Here is a 15,840-nt window from a genome sequence, read left to right as displayed (position 1 = left end):
AGACAGTTTCAGCGCTTCTTGAGTAGGGTTTCCGGCACTTGGAGCTACGGGAGCAGCAGTGGTCAGAAATTAGTGGAGGCGTTTGGATCGTGGAGAGTTAGAACTATCATGAGACATGGTTAAGTCACTTTTTTCTGCCCCTTAATATTGGCAGACTCTCGAGCGACAGTGGGAACAAGGGGTAAGATTAGCCTTTGAAAAGAGTAGCAAAAAAGCTATCTAGGAATATATCTAAGAAAAGAAATGCAAGATTTTAGGAACAAATTACAAAAATTACTGAAAGAGGTAAACGAAGGCTTGAATAGAGAGCTACGCCATGGTTATGAATAGGAAGATTCAGTATTGTTAAGATGTGTGAAACACTGGTTAAAAACAAAAGGATGAATTATCTCACTCAAGCGTGAACAATTCTCAGAACCACAATTACACACAACATGACACCATAGTATAAAATTAAAAAACACATAAAATTCAATGATCAATTATGTGAAACATAAAGAGCAAATGTATAACACTGTTACACAGTATAAAGGATCGTTGGCTGAAAGGGTAATATTCTATTTCTCAAAAGGTATACTGTTTTTTTTCTTTGTACCTTACACCTACATAATATATAAACCCTTTAGCTTTTCATTGTAGTAAACACATATAGAAAGGTGCACTAGTTAAATATATCTGTGAGTCTGATTCATAGATAAATTCATTTGTGTCATGTAAGTGATGTCATATGGTACTTGTCTTTCTGACTTACTTCATTTGGGCTTCCCAGGTGGCGCTAGTGGTAAAGAACCCGCCTGCCAATGCAGGAGACTTAAGCAACAAGGATGGGGAAGATCCCCTCAAGGAGGGTGTGGCAACCCACTCCAGTATTTTTGCCTGGAGAATCCTATGGACAGAGGAGCCAGTCCATAGGATCACAAAGAGTTGGACACGACTGAAGTGACTTAGTATGATGCATGCTTATTTCATTTAGTATGATAATATCTAGATCCTTCCATGGGTAACCACTATTTTAATTTAACTTCAGAGGTTACTTTTGCCTGTTTTTGAACTTTATATAGGTGCTCCCCAGGTGCCTCAGTGGTAAAGAATCCCCTGTCAATGAAGGAGATGCGGGTTTGATCCCTGGGTCAGGTCATGTCAGACTCTTTTCGACCCCATGGAATGTAGCCTGCCAGGCTTCTCCATCCATGGGATTTTCCAGGCAAGAATACTGGAGTGGATTGCCATTTCCTTCTCCAGGGGATCTTCCCCACCCAGGGATTGAACCCGGGTCTCCCGCTTTACAGGCAGACTCTTTACCATCTGAGCCACCAGGGAAGCCCTGGGTCAGGAAGATCCCCTGGAGAAGGAAATGGCAACCCACTCCAGTAATCTTGCCTGGGAAATCCCATGGACAGAGGAGCCTGGTGGGCTACAGTCCGTGGGTTCACAAAAGAGTCAAATATCACTTAATGACTAAGCAACAACAATGAACTTTATATACACGGAATCATACAGCACGTGCCCTTTGTTTTGGACTTAACTCTCATATTTGTGAGATTCAACCTTGTTGCATGTCATTGTGACTTGTTCATTCTTGTTGCTATCGTTATGTGAATATACCACAGTTTATTTAGCCATTGTACAGTTGTATGTTAGATGTAGTATTTGGTGTGAATGAAATAGTTCATCAAAAACAATTTCAAAAATAACCTTTAAAAATAAATAACACATTAAGACACTATGAGAGCAATATGAAGAGCTACCTTAAGAGAATCCTCTCTGGGGCAAAGGGATACACAGTGATTTCTCTAGGCCCCTGCTATTCTTCTTCTTGAGTAACGACTTAATATACTCATCAGGGGCTCAGAAGCAGTCTGGAATGTTCCAGGCAGCCACAAAGGAAGTCATTCTCAGTTATTTAGGGAGTTCTGACTGAGTATGCTGACTTGTGCTGGATTCCCTGGAAACCAAGATGAAGACTCAGCTTCTTCCCTTATGGCTAGTCTCTTGAATTGGAGGAGAGAACACGGAATGTACTTTCAGACTGATGGGAGGTGGACAGCCATGACCCCTTCTGCACAGGCTTCTTCTCTCTCTCTCTCTTTTTTTTAAAAAAATTTTTAGTAGTTCTTTGTTTTTATAATTTTTTAAAATTTTTACTTATTTATTTTTGGTTGTGCTGGGTCTTTGTTGCTGCATGAGGGCTTTCTCTAATTGCAGTGAGAGGGGGCTACTCTCTGATTGCAGTACACGGGCTTCTCTTGTTTCGGGGCATGGGTTCCAGAACACAGGCTTGGTAGTTGTGCCTATGGGCTGTTACCCCACTGCATGTGGGACCTTCCCAGAAAGTGAAAGTGTTACTCAGTCATATCCGACTCTTTGTGACCTCGTGGACTGTAGCCTGCCAGGCTACTCTGTCCACAGGATTTTGCTGACAAGGATACTGGAGTAGGTTGCCATTTCCTTCTCCAGGGGATCTTCCTGACCCAGGGATTGAACCTGGGTCTCCTACATTGCAGGCAGGCTAGCAACTAAGCCCCCAGACCAAGGGTCAAACCCATGTCCCCTGAATTGGCAGGCAAATTCTTAACCACTAGATCACCAGGGAAGTCCTTTTTCAATTTATTTTAATTAATTTATTTATTTGGCTGCGCTGGGTCGTAGTTGTAGGATCTTTTTATTTTATGAATAGTTGTGGCATGCAGGATCTTTTGTTGCGGCAGGTGGGATCTAGTTCCTTGACCAGGGATAGAACCCTGGGGCCCCTGCATTGGGAGTGTGGAGTCTCAGCCACTGGACCACCAGGCAAGTCCCTGCACAGGCTTCTTAGCACGGAGAGTCTTTGATCTGAGTTCTTCAGCCGATGTGGAGTCTGAAGGGTGAGGAGATTATGGTTGGAGCGGCCTCAACTGGTCCTTTCTTGGCATGGAAAGGTGGTTGCTACTTTTTCCCCAGTGGACGTTCAGCTGGGCTTTATCTCCCCGGCATCCCCATCCCCCTCAGAGGCCCATATCACTCTAGACTAGGGAATATAGGCTTTTATCTGGGCTCTGTTTCCTCCCTGGGAATAGCAGGTCCCAGGCAAGAGAACTTGGTAAGCTCTCCCCATGGCTGTCTTATTCCTCCTCCTTCTGTTCCTACATGGGCTTCCCCAGGCTGAAGCAGGTAAGGAGCAAGGGTAGGGGGATTCTTCACTTCTCCACAGGGTCAGGAGGGACTGCTGCTGTTTCTCCTTAGGGGTCTGGGTAGGTGTTTGGCTCAAGGAGATAGATCTACCCCAGTTGACCTCCCCCTGCCTCTAATATTAGGAAAGATTCAGAGTCAATGAAGGTCCAGATCAGGCACCTTTAGAAAATAAGTGCGGACAAGTAAATGCTCATCCAGAAAAGGAAAAGTGAAAGGAAGGGATACGGGCATTTGTCAGCTATTCCAGCCTTCACCCTCCTGCCCTCAGATCCCCGCATTTGCTGGAGGAGAGGTGAGGAAAGCCTTACCCTCTTCTCTCCGCCTCACTTTTTTGTAGCTGTCACTTGAAAAAGGAGCTCACAGTCAGGCCCAGTGCTGGGGGACCCCAGAAGGGAGGAAGCCAGGGCTGGTTGGTGGAGGGGTGGGATCGCTGACCTGATGGAGGTCTTTGGTCTCACACCGCTCCCTCCCCACAGACAGCATCCAGGCCATCTATGTGGTCTTGGGGGATGCACTGGAGCTGCCATGTCCTTCACCACCCGCCCTGCATGGGGACGAATTACTGTCCTGGTTCCGCAGCCCAGCAGCAGGCTCCTCCACTGCTTTAGTGGCCCATGTCCAAGTGGCCAGGCCCTCCCCAGACCCTGGGAAGCCCAGAAGGGAATCCAGGCTCAAACTGCTGGGAAACTACTCTTTGTGGCTGGAAGGGTCCAAGGCAGGAGACGCCGGGCGGTACTGGTGTGCCGTGCTGGGTCAGCGCTACAGGTACCAGAACTGGAGGGTGTATGACGTCTCCGTGCTCAGAGGTGAGTGGGGGGTCGTGCAGACCAGGGGCTGCTGGGAGCCAGGGAAGTCCAGACAAAGAACTGAGCAGTCTCTCTCTCCCTCCCTCCAGGATCCCAGTTCTCTGCGAGGGCTGCAGATGGATCTTCCTGCTCTGTCCTCCTGTGCTCTGTGGTTCCTGCCAGGAGCCTGGACTCTGTGACCTGGCAGGAGGGGAAGGGTCCTGTGAAGGGGAATGTGCAGTCCTTCTGGGGTGATGGGGCTACCCTGCTCTTGGTGTGTCCTGGGGAGGGGCTTCATGAGCCCAGGGCACGTAAACCAGGAATCATCCACTGCCTTGTGCCTCAGAAGAAAGGGATCAGCTTTAGCCTGGCAGGTGAACTGAGTGACAATAGGGGAAGGGATTTTTGCCTCCAACACATCTCCTACTGCTAGCTAGGGAATCTGTTATTGGCTGTTATTTTCCTCCTGCCTATAGGAGGAGGGCTTTTTTTTTTTTTTCTCAATTGAATCCATAACAGAAAAGGGGGTTGGTTAAGCCAGCTTTCTCATCGGATAGACCATAAGCCAACAGGGAGAAGAAGAATTCTGGTGGATAATCTATAATTTTTGTGGAATATCCCTTAGCAAAAAGGAAGAAGTAAGAATTACTGCTGGGGCAGTTGTTTGTTGAAAAAAGGATATATGCACCAATGTTATAATGGCCCATTGATGGTGGAGGCAGAAGGAGAAAAAATATATAATTGTTTTACAATAAGAAGTCCATTATACAGAGAAAGAATGCTATTGGATGTAGAATAACCCATTCACAAGGCAGGAGGGAGGAGCAAATGGCCATTATTTTGGTAAGCAAAGGGCAGTGATGGGGTTTTATTTCCCTCTACGTCCTCAGCACATAATCTGGGGTCTGGCATGTGGTGGGCACTCAGCGAATGCCTGTGGAGTAGAAGATTGGAAGAATGAATAACCAGAAGGCACTTTCTTATTTTCTTAAAAGGGTGAATTACTGTGTAGGGCATGAGGGAAAAAATCACTGTTATGGTTGATGGTCCAACCCAGAGTTAGCCGTCCATATGTAGCCTGGGGGGCATCACCATTCTCTATCAATGTTGGTTCATGAGGTCAGGGTGAGAGGCTAAGTGTGGTAGTGGATAGTGGGGGCAAGGAAGTCTTCTTTTGGAAAAACCCACCAAACTATGGGGGGAAAGCCTCTCTTTGGGGCACAAGGGACAGACTCCCCTCCCAGCCTCCCTCCTAATCCCTCTTGTCCTGCCCTTAACTGCAGCCTCCAGGGATGCCTCCCCTGCCCTCTGTGCCCCTTCCGCAGGCTGGGATGTGGCCTGGATCCTGACGCTGTTGCTCACAGTGGGCCAGGGGTTCACCATTGTGGTCCTCGGCGTCATGCTCTGGAGGCAGAGGGCCCAGGGGGCTCAACACAGAAGTGAGTCCCTCCTTCCCAGAGGGTGGACTCATATCTTGCCTCTCTACCCTTCTTCTCAGGGGAGAAGGTGGGGTAAGGGAGACAGCTCTGAGTCACCTGGTGACTTCTCTGCTGCACCTCATATGGCTTTTTCTCTCCAGATGCCTCATTTCCTCACTTCAAACCCGAGATCCAGGTCTATGAGAATATCCATTTGGCCCATCTCAGGTGAGGAGCTACTCAGGGGGCAGAGGCTTAAATCCCGGAGGAGACTGAAGTTGGGGTGGGGATGGGATGCTGGTTCCCGAGGAGGTGGAGGATGGAAGTATCCTTAATCTGTCTTTCTGCTTTGCAAAACCCACAGCCCACCTACCCCTAAAACCAGATGATCTTCAAGACATCTGCTAGGAAGTGTGACCTGCTGACTCCCTGGCCATCTGGCACCTGAAGGATTCCCAAAAACCTTGGCAAGGAGGGGAGGGGCTGGGAGTGCTATTTCACAGTCCAGTTGGTCTCCAGCCAAGCTGTGTGTGTGTGTGTGTGTGTGTGTGTGTGTGTGTGTGTGTTAAGGGACTGGGGGCTGAAGGAAAGAAGAAGCATTATTCCACGATGTCACCTATGAAAGGGTGTGGTTTCCTGTCTCACAGTAGCCAGTGGAGGGGTGGCCCTGAGCCTGCAGTACCATAGAGTTCAGGGGAGCCTGGGGTAACTGGCAGGGGCTGGGGAGAGGTGAGGATGGGAAGAAAGAAGACAGGAATCCAGAGACTTGAGCAGTGGTAGAGAATCAGAGAATCAGTGGCAGAGAATCAGGTACCATTTGAGTAGTGGTACCTTGGGGGTACCAAAGCACAAATGATAGAAACTGAAGAAGAGGGAAGCAAAGAGGCTCCAGTCACAGGAAAAGGGACGAGACGGAGAGAGAGAAGAAAATTGGAAGTATGAAGGAGGAGGATTGAAGGACAGAAGAGTGGAAACAAGACTCACCTCTAAATTAAGCCAGATCCTCACTGCCATCTCATCCTCACAAAGAAGAAATTGAGAGAGAACCAGCGCCTCTAATCAGACGCCAGACTTCCTCAGACGGAAGGGGAGGGAACTGAATCAGGACGGGTGGGGGGTGCCCTTGCCCAGCCGCCACCCCACGGTTCCCTCCTTATCGTAGGCGCTCTCCCTCCTTATCCTGTGGCATCCGGAGCAGGGCACAGCTTATCATCCTGATGTCCTGGGGGCCCCACGAGTCACATACAAGCTATCTCCCTGGGCAGAGGGAGTGTCCACAGCGGTGGGTGGGTGAATTCCCTGGTGGGTGTGTAACTGGGCCCTGCGTGTTGGGCGATAGGTGAACGAACAAGTCTGGGCTTGTGGAATGGGAGAGGGTGCTGGTGCTAGTCTCAGGCAGCATGGAGCTGGCCTCCCAGCCACACCCTTACCACTCCACGAGGGCCACTTTGTGATCTGCTCAAGCTTGGGCTTCACTGGAGAAAAGTGTTGTTGGAGGTGTCACCTAAAAACCTTTACGCTGCCGTGGCTTAGGTAAGCTATTGGCAAGAAGGAGGATGCCAACGACAGATGGAGGATGAAGTGAAAGTCGTGGTTCAGGTGCCAGCACCCTAGCCCAACCCGCTAAGCCAGCTCTAGCTTGCTGTTAGAGATAGCACGTGTGCCTGCACAGGTACACACACACACACACACATATAGAGCAGTGTTAGTGAACTTCCAGTGAACTTTATTACTACTCTTCATAGTTCCCCAAGCCCTCCTTCCTGATCTACCAAATCAACCTTTCCTAGCAGGACTCTGCCTCATCACACTTGATGCTCCTTCCATCCCCTTGCCTGGGACCCGCAGCTCCTTCAAACACCTGCCTTGCCAGAGAGCTGGGGATTACAGAATGCATCAGAAACAAGCATTCTAGAAAAGACCAAGGATTTAGAGCACATCTTCTTTATGAATCTGGGTTCTGGGCACGTACATCTGGGCAGCTAGGGGCTGGAGCAAGGCCCAGAGGAATCAGGTTGGGGGAGGGGCCTGTGAAGGTGTTGGGCCCACGGATCTGAGATCTCTGGACACAATCAGGTTCTTGGGTGAATCTCCAAAGATCTCTGTGCAGGTGTTGCCAGGGCTGCAATGACAGTGGAGGAGTCTTGAACTGGAGGCTGGTGGCCTCCCCAGGTGAAGCTGGCCACAAGGACAAGCAGGGTGATGAGGAGGAGGCTGGGGAGCTGACGCAGTGTGGCAGCTGAGTTGCACAGGTCCTGCTCGCAGCAGCGGTGTCGAAGAGTGTAGGAGCGGAACCAGTAGGTGGTGTGGCCCTGCAGGGAGCACTCGGCCCTTGGGAGGCAGCCCTTCCGCTCGATGACCTCACTCTGATCTATGGGACAGAGGTGGTTGGGGGAGGGGGGAGCTGAGGCCAGGCAGAAAGGAGGCAAGGGCCGTGGGGTCCCAGGAAAGGCAGGGTTGGATGGCAGTGGGGAAGACCTAGGGAACGCCATCAGACCAGAGTCCTCCTACCTGAGGTACCAATACTGATGCCACAAACTTCATCATCCTGACACTTGGTGGGAACCGGGTAGCAGGGTTTGGCAAAGTTGCAGGTGTAACAGCGGAGCTGTCTCTGGGCCAGGGAGGCGGCAAGACCTGTGGAGTCCGTGGAGATCCGTCAGGGAGGAGAGGCAAACGGGACAGGTGAGAGGCCCAGCCCAGACTCGGGAGTGGGCTGCACAGACAGAGGCAACACACAGAGAGGGGAGAGGGGAGCGCTGAAATGGAGGGAGAAGCAGACCGAACTAGAAGAGACAGAGAAGGGCGTGGAGATCATGGGCGAAAAGGAAAAGGCAGAGAGGCACGAAGGGTATAGGGAGCATGCGAGAAACACACAGACGTGAACAGAAGCCAAGATAGTCAGAGGGGAACGCAGAGAATGACACAGAAAGCCAGGCTGGAGCCAGGGGGGATGCCAGTGAAGAAGTTAAGCAGATGGTGCTGAGTCGGATGAGAAAATAGGAATTAACATTGACCAAGGTGCCCAGCAAAGCAAGAGGTGAGATAACGGTCAGGGGAGACAGAGGCTTGTCAAAGATGCCACAGGGAAGAGACAGTTATTCTCAAATGCTTTTGAAAGGAAATCTTTCTTGTTCCACCTCATCAGGCTGGCCTGAGACCATTCCCAGTAGCTCTTTCCAAACCCCCTACAGCTCTCTCCTCGGCATAAGTCAGCACCCTCTCCCTCACCCCCGTACCCCTAGCTCTCAGGCTCCTCCACAAACCCCTGCCACCACCACCACCCTACCCTGCTCCCTGTCACCAAGGATTCTCCGGCTCACCCTTACCCAGCGCCCCACCAAGGAACAGGAGGCAGAGGAAGATGCTGGAGGTACCCATGTCTGGACCCAGGGCTCAGGAGTCTGGGAGAATGTGATCTGCACCCAGAGATCCTAGAGCTGGAGCATCTGAGTGAGACAGGGAGGGACCAGTAAACAAACACACCTAGGGAGTGAATCTGAGGGTGAGGCGGAACGGGGACCAGACTCAACAGCCTGAAACAGGAGAGTTCCTGGCCCCAAAGCTCTCACACCCTCCCTGCCTCCTACTGGAGCCTGCTCTTGCACTGAGGGTCTTCTCTATTCTTGCAGTTTACTCTTAGCTTCGTCTGGCGCTCTTGAATGGTGTCTGTCGGCGTCTGTCACTTTCCCTCCTCCTCCTCTGCCTCCCTCTCCTTGTCTCAAGCTGCTCTTTGCTCTCTCATCTTCTTGTTTTTGTTTGTCTGTCTTCCCCTTCTGTGCATTTAAGTCTCTCAAGGTCACTCTCCTAAACAGCCCTGGCCCAGATCTGTTTACGGGTGGTGTTTGAGTGTGGACTCAGCAAGCCCCCACCCACCCACATGCACACGCAGCTACGGACCCCACCTAGCTGCCCATCCCTTTGATCCCCCAAGCTTCAACATCCGTACCCCATAATTATCTCTCCCAGCTTTACTACGTTAGAGGAAATAACTAATCATGGGTGAGGCCAGAGGGACTGATGTATTTCCACTGGTGCAGGGGTAGGGTTCAGAAAGACTAGAAAGGAAGGCAGGGATAAGATTTGGGGTCGGGGGTAGAGCCTGGAAGACTGGGGCTTAAGAGACTGGGGAGAAGAGTCAGCACCTGGGGAATCAGGGCAGACTGTACTAGGAGTTAGAGGCAGACGGGGTGGGGAGTTAGACAAAGGAGACAGAGGTATCCATTGAGTAGCAGTTTTCAAAACCATTTTTTAATCTCAGGACCTCTTTACACTCAAAAATTACTGAAGACCCCAAAGAGTTTTTATTATGTAAGTTATATCAATATTTGCTATATGAGAAATCAAAGCAGAACATTTTAACAGATTCATTAAAAAATATAAAGCGATAAACCTGTTGTTGTTATTTAGTCCCTAAGTCATGTCTGACCCTTTGCGACCCCATGCCAGGCTCCTCTGTCCATGGAATTTTCCAGGCAAGAATACTGGAGTGGGTTGCCATTTCCTCCTCCAGGGGATCTTCCCCACCCAGGGATGGAATGTGCCTCTCCTGTTTTGGCAGGGGATTCTTTACCACTGAGCTACCAGGGAAGACCCACACAGTGGTCAGAAACTGTTACATGTTAACAAAACACATTTTTGTGAAAAATAATTTCTTTCCCAACAGTATAGTGAGAAGAGTGGCATTTCTTTACCCTTTGGGGAATCTATTTAATATGGGGCTTAACAGAAGAAATAGAAGATGGCTGGGTTTTTACATCTGCTTTTGCATTCAGCTTGTTGGGATTTTGATTGAGTATATGAAGAAAATCTGACAGATATGTAGCTGGAAAAGGAAGACTGTCCAGGACACTCTGAAAGGGTCTTAGGGACCCCCGGGAGTTCTGGGGCCACCGTTTTAGAAGTGTTTCAGAGATGGAGGAGTTCGGGGACATCACAGGATGCTGAGCACTCTTTCTCTCCTGGGGAGGCCTCCCCCAAGGGGGCCTCCCTGTCCCCACTGGGGCCCCGGTGCCTTCTAGGGGAGACTGACTCTTTCCTCCCTTTTTATTGCCCTATAAAGCCCAAGGCAACGGGGATAAAAGGCTGGCAGAGCGGAGACCAGGGAGGGGGGTGGGTGGGAGGGAGAGGCGCTTCAGACACAGGCAGACGCAATGAACCCCCTATTTGCTGGGATCCTGCTCAGCACCTTGCTGGGGGCTGCCTTGGGTAAGGAGACACCCGGGGTGCCTGTCACAGAGGCCCATCGCCCTGTGCCAGCCACCCGCCGAGCGCCTGGTCCAGCACCTTTTCTCTCCCACCAGGAAACCGCATGCGGTGCTATGACTGCGGTGGAGGCCCCAGCGGCTCCTGCAAAGAGACGGTGACCACTTGTGGAGAGGGCGAACGCTGCGGCTTTCTGGAGCGCAAACCCCAACCAGACCTGGCACAGACCAAACTGGCTGGAAACCGTGAGTCCTCAGTGTGTCCCCCTTCCTGCCAGCCCCTCCCTGCCTCCAGCCCCTACTACTTCAGTCCTTCTGGCTTCCAGAACCTTCCAGGCTCAGTAGAGGTCTGGGCAGATGGTGCCGCTGTCAGAATGAAGCGGCCTGGAGCCCCTTCTGGCTCCTGGCACTGAGCCCCCGGAAGCCTGCTGTCTGCGTGGCCTTACCTCCCTCCACTTTACCCTCCAGAAAGAGACTCATAGGCCCATGCACTCACAAATGGTTGAAAAAGCTCTCTACCTTGAGGGTAGGGACCGAAATACTCAACCAAACTTCTACTCTCAGGCATCAGCTAAGGTCCAGGGAGGTATGTGTGTATGTATATTCTAATTTTTTTTAATTTCAAAATAATTTCAGATTGACAGAGAAGTTAATTTTATTCAAAAATAGTACAGGTTAGCGCTGTATATCCTTACTCAACTTCCTTTAATGTTAATGTCTTAAATAACCGTAGTGTGTGTGCTCAGCGTCTTAGTCGCTCAATTGTGTCTGACTCTCTGTGACCCTATGGACTGCAGCCCACCAGGCTCCTCTGTCCATGGGATTTTCCAGGCCAGAATACTGGAGTGGGTTGCCATTTCCATCTCTAGGAGATCTTCCCAACCCAAGGATCGAATCTTGGTCTTCTGCATCTCCTGCATTGGCAGACAGATTCTTTACCACTGAGCCAACTGGGAAGCCCATATAACCGCAGTACAATTAGCAAAATCAGAAAATAACACTGCTTCAGTAGGACTAATCTACAGACCTTACTCGATGTAGCCTGTTGTCCCTTTTATGTCCTTTTTCTGGTCCAGGATCCACCGCCTTCTGCTCTCCTATCTCAGTTGTCACCTCTCTGACCGTGCTGAGTCTTCCTTTGATTCCATGATATTGACACTTTTTTTTTCTTTGTATTTCTTGATCTTGATACTTTTACTTGATCTCTGATACTTGATACTGATGCGTTAAAGAATGTCCTGCAATTTGGATTAACCTGATATTTTCTTATGATTAGAGTGAGGTCCTGAGTTTTGGGAAAGAAGTGATGTTTGTCCCTTTCAGTGGATGCTGTTAGGGCTTCACGATGTCAGCATGTTAACTGTGATCACTTGGTTTCAGGGAGGTGTTTTTTGAGGGAGCGGAGGATCCCTCTGGGCTCCTTGAAATCATATCTGCTCTGCCCCAGAAGGCAAGTCCTCAAGCCAGGAGTGCAACACCCCCGTCTCATTTTCTCTCTCAGCCTCAGTGACCCTGATTCATCACCATCCAGCCTGCGTGGCAGCCCATCATTGCAATCGAGTGGAGACAGAAGTGGTGGGAGACGTGACTTATACGACCCACAGGGACTGCTGCGTTGGTGACCTGTGCAACAGTGCTGTGGCGAGCACGGCAGCCCCTGTGAGCATCGTGGCTGCAGCAGTCACCACGCTGGCCTGGCTCTTGCCAGGACTCTGGAGAGGGTAATGGGATCGGGGAGGAGAAGGCAGCAAGGAAATGAAGGAGATGTGTGAGCCATTAAAATCTATTGACCACTCCAGAGCTGACTGGAAAATTCCATCTTTTGTTGATAGGAGGGCTGAAGGGGTAATACAGGGGCATCCAGGCTCTAGTTTAGGGGTTACCAAGGATCAGCTACAAGGACTTAGCTACAATGGTACACTTCTTAACCAACTAAACCCCAAAGGACAATGGAGAATCTGCCCTAAGTGACTCCTACCTGTTGCCAGGGAGAGTCTTTCTTAGCAACAAGGATCACTGAGGGGAGCGGGCTCTGGGCTGGCCACCAGGAACCAGTGAGTCTGGTTGTCTGGGCTTGTTCCCCTTCCCCTCATTGGCAACTTGACTCCCAATATGACCATTTGGAATTGAGAAAGGAAATGTAAACACGGTGACAGGACAGTGCCTTGCTACCCCCACCTACTAGGCCAGGTGAGGCCTCTGACTCTAACCTGAGGGACTGAGGCCTGGAAGGAGGGTCCTAGGCCCCACCCCTGTGCAACTCTCCTGCCCCTTCTGAGGAGCCCACAAGTCAGGCTGGCACCTCCTTCTTGGCAGTACAACACAGGTGTGGCCTAAATATAGGATAAAGATTGTTTCTCCAAATACTGGGCCACCCCCAGACACTGGAAGAAAGGACAAGTCTGAAAAACCTGTTTCTCCCTTTGCCCCAACCCTGGCCTCCCAGAGAAACTCCCTGAAGGGCCCTTTGGTGAGGGTGGGGGCTGAGAGTGTTATTTCCTGGGAGGGGGCTGCTAACAATAGATCTTCTGACAATAAACACACAGTAGATCCATTCTACACATTTATTACTTGGAATGGAAAGGGGTGGGCAAGGGGATGAGGTATGTATGGGAGCCAGGATTTGAAGTGTCAGCTCATCAGGTGAGGTTATCAGGTGCTTCCTGGCAGCCTTCACTGGGGACAGGACAGAACTCCATTTCAGGCCCAGATTCCAATTGCTCCTCACACAGGGCAGAGGAAAGCACAGGAAGCAAAGTGGGGAGCTCTCCCTGGAAGCAATGGAGGATCTGGAGTGGTGTTGAGGGAAATGGGAAGGGTCTCTCTGGGAAAGCAGAGCCCTCTGGGAGGGCGTGAGTGGAAAGATGGATGGAGAGACTGCTGTCTAGTTAAAGCAATGTGAAGCATCTGGAAAGATGCTTTTCTGAGCAAAAGGAAGCAGGGGGTATGGAGACACAAGAAGAGAGGCTCAGGCGAAGGCAGATGGAAGGAGGGGCAGTCATGGAGCCAGTCTCAGTGCAAGAGCCAGAGGCCGAGGCCAGCCAAGGAGGTGAGGAAGACAAGGGTCAGGGCCGGTGTGGGCCGAGGGGCTGGGCTATTGCAGTTGTCCTGGCTGCAGCAGGTGGTGTTATAGGTCAGGCCCCCTTTCTGGTTGGTTTGGTTGACTGCCGGCTTACAGGGCTCTCCTGGTGTGCCACAGTCGAGTCGGGAGAAAACCCACATCTTCCCTGGGGTTAGGAAGGAGCAAAGAGGTTAGTAAAGACAGGCACCTGGCATGCCTGGGCCCATCTCCCCATCCCATGCACCCCATTCAGGCTTCCATCCTTCCCAACTCTGCCCCTGGCCCTGCCGTTCTGTATCTCTTCTCAGTCTAACCTTTCTCGTGCACTTCCTTACCCTGCCCCCTCACTCCAATCCCGGGCCTATCACTTGTTGCCCATGAAGCTTTGGACCTATTCCTGTCTCTTTCAGAGGCTGTTTCCTCAATATAATAATAGCATTCACATCATAAGATGTCATGAACATAAATTCAAACAACCCATGTGAAGATACAGGATGGTGCCTGGGAAACAGTAATCCTTGGCCAAATATTATCATTGCTGTAGTTCTCTGTTCCACCTCAGCCCCAGCCATAGAGTCCCCCACTGGCCCCCACTCCCCACTGAAGAAGGGGATGGTACCTATGTACGCGTGGGTTGTCAGGCATTGATGTCCTGGTTCCAGGCGGCAGGACTTCCGGTCCACACAGCCCAGCACTGGGAGCTTGTAGCACGAGTGACATCGAATATCAGCTGGGAAGACACAAGTGACAGAATATATGACTCACCAAGGGATGAGCCAAGCCGGTGGGTGGGGTTGGAGAGGAGTCAGTCAAGTTGGGGTTCTGACCTGTTTGGTCTGCTAGGGACAGAACAGGTAAGGGATGCAAAAATTGTAGAAGTGGGTGAGGGTGGAGTTGGTCTGTGAATGGCCCACACCCTAAACATCTTTCTTCACTCCAACCCATCTGGAGATGAGTCAAGAGGGGAAGTTACCAACAATGGGGCTGGGGGTGGATGGAATGTGAGACTATCCCTGGGAAGGACTGTGTAGGTGTCTAGGGAGAAGATGAAGGAATTCAGAAGGTTACAGATGAAGAGATGAAATGGGAAGAAATATTCAAAGTAAAAATCAATCGTGGAGGTTACAACCCTTGCAGGAATGGCTTGGAGCTTAAGGCGGGCAAGAAAGCCACCTGGGGGGGCTAGTTAAGCAAAGCATTCTTTACCTCCTGTGGCTGCCAAGGGTGTGGGAAGAGGAAGCAGACCTGAAATAAATCCTCCCACCCTGGTAGGTCTCTGACGGAAAGGAGTAGTATCTGAGAGGCAGATCATCAGAATAGATCTGAGCACTTAACCCAAATGGAGTGGATGAGTGCAGAAGGTGGCACCCCCAAGGTTCCTGCCACATCTGATTCAAGGTTTGAGAGAAGGAAGAGTTCAGGCCATGGGTGGAGGAGCCTGGTGATCGCCTCTCAGTGAAACCCACCTCATCCTGGGGGTGAGCAACCTTGACATTCTCTCCCTAGAAGGCTGGGGAATCTCCCTGGCTCCCTGGAATCCTACACAGAGCTTGTGTCCCTGGAAGTATGCACTGCAAGGGGGAGCAGGGCGGGGAGGGGATCTAGGAAAGACCACTGCTTGAGGGACAGAGCACAAAGTCCCTGATGCAGTAGATGGGAGGATGGGTGGCAAAAGAAGCCGCAACCGGATGCCTAGGTTTCTGGGAGGACGCCCTGGCTGAGTGCAGTTGGAGAGAGGAGAAAGCAGGTAAACTGGATCCTCGAGTGGGGTTGGAAGGGGAACTGGATATGAGAGTTTATGAGAATTGGGGAACCGGGAACCTGTAACCCTGGGCAGTTAGAAGAGTGGGTTTCAGAGGTAGTGAAGAGGCTGAAGGATGGAGATGGGGGACAACAGAGCAAGGACCCTGTCACAGGGGCCCAGGAGAGCCGAGCCAAGGGTCTGAGGGTGCTTGGGATCCATGGGTACTGTAGGGCAGTGGCTGGGGCAGGGTTTAAAAATCCTGACCAGGTGAACCACATCCTGAGGGGCCCCAGGGGCTCACCTGAGACCCAGCAGAGCAGAGCAGACAAGGAGAGCAGGAGAAGGACTCTCATGGTGAGGGTCCTGAGAATGGCAGCAGCCGACAGAGCAGGACTTCAGGGATCCGGCTCTCGCTCTGGGACTTGAGTAGCCTTTTTGGAGTTTATAAGCACAACAG

General features: G+C 50.9%; 3 protein-coding genes across 7 annotated transcripts; 1 reads left to right on the top strand and 2 right to left on the bottom strand.

Moving 5' to 3' along the window:
* Nucleotides 1–2,643: 2,643 nt before the first annotated feature.
* Nucleotides 2,644–9,757, bottom strand: LOC129543269 (lymphocyte antigen 6G6e-like). Of its 2 annotated transcripts, none has more exons than XM_055406343.2 (4): nucleotides 8,698–9,757; nucleotides 7,886–8,011; nucleotides 6,359–7,745; nucleotides 2,644–2,857 (listed from the first exon to the last, which is right to left on the bottom strand). In XM_055406343.2, the coding sequence occupies exons 1-3, from the start codon at nucleotides 8,753–8,755 to the stop codon at nucleotides 7,447–7,449; spliced, it is 483 nt and encodes a 160-aa protein (XP_055262318.2). In that variant the 5' UTR covers nucleotides 8,756–9,757; the 3' UTR covers nucleotides 2,644–2,857; nucleotides 6,359–7,446. The 2 variants fall into 2 exon arrangements, with proteins under 2 accessions (XP_055262318.2, XP_055262320.2); XM_055406345.2 differs by having other exon boundaries at nucleotides 8,704–9,757.
* On the top strand, nucleotides 2,901–12,376 carry LY6G6F (lymphocyte antigen 6 family member G6F). 4 transcript variants are annotated; one of them, XM_055406342.2, is made up of 6 exons: nucleotides 2,901–3,150; nucleotides 3,648–3,977; nucleotides 4,067–4,330; nucleotides 5,240–5,395; nucleotides 10,678–10,824; nucleotides 12,080–12,376. In XM_055406342.2, the coding sequence occupies exons 1-6, from the start codon at nucleotides 3,093–3,095 to the stop codon at nucleotides 12,301–12,303; spliced, it is 1,179 nt and encodes a 392-aa protein (XP_055262317.1). In that variant the 5' UTR covers nucleotides 2,901–3,092; the 3' UTR covers nucleotides 12,304–12,376. The 4 variants fall into 4 exon arrangements, with proteins under 4 accessions (XP_055262317.1, XP_088687147.1, XP_088687145.1 ...); XM_088831019.1 differs by lacking the exons at nucleotides 10,678–10,824; nucleotides 12,080–12,376 and adding exons at nucleotides 5,536–5,602; nucleotides 5,739–6,365 and having other exon boundaries at nucleotides 2,918–3,150; XM_088831021.1 differs by lacking the exons at nucleotides 10,678–10,824; nucleotides 12,080–12,376 and adding an exon at nucleotides 5,455–5,578 and having other exon boundaries at nucleotides 2,906–3,150; nucleotides 5,240–5,399.
* A 752-nt stretch (nucleotides 12,377–13,128) lies between these two features.
* On the bottom strand, nucleotides 13,129–15,840 carry LY6G6C (lymphocyte antigen 6 family member G6C). The gene is made up of 3 exons (XM_055406272.2): nucleotides 15,685–15,840; nucleotides 14,259–14,369; nucleotides 13,129–13,805 (listed from the first exon to the last, which is right to left on the bottom strand). Exons 1-3 carry the CDS (start codon nucleotides 15,734–15,736, stop codon nucleotides 13,591–13,593), a joined length of 378 nt encoding a protein of 125 aa, XP_055262247.1. The 5' UTR covers nucleotides 15,737–15,840; the 3' UTR covers nucleotides 13,129–13,590.

This window comes from Moschus berezovskii, chromosome 23 (genome assembly GCF_049115385.1).
Source record: "Moschus berezovskii isolate FMDL1 chromosome 23, NW_MosBer_1.0, whole genome shotgun sequence".
In the NCBI taxonomy this organism is placed as follows: domain Eukaryota; kingdom Metazoa; phylum Chordata; class Mammalia; order Artiodactyla; family Moschidae; genus Moschus; species Moschus berezovskii.
This window is presented reverse-complemented; position numbering and strand designations above follow the sequence as displayed.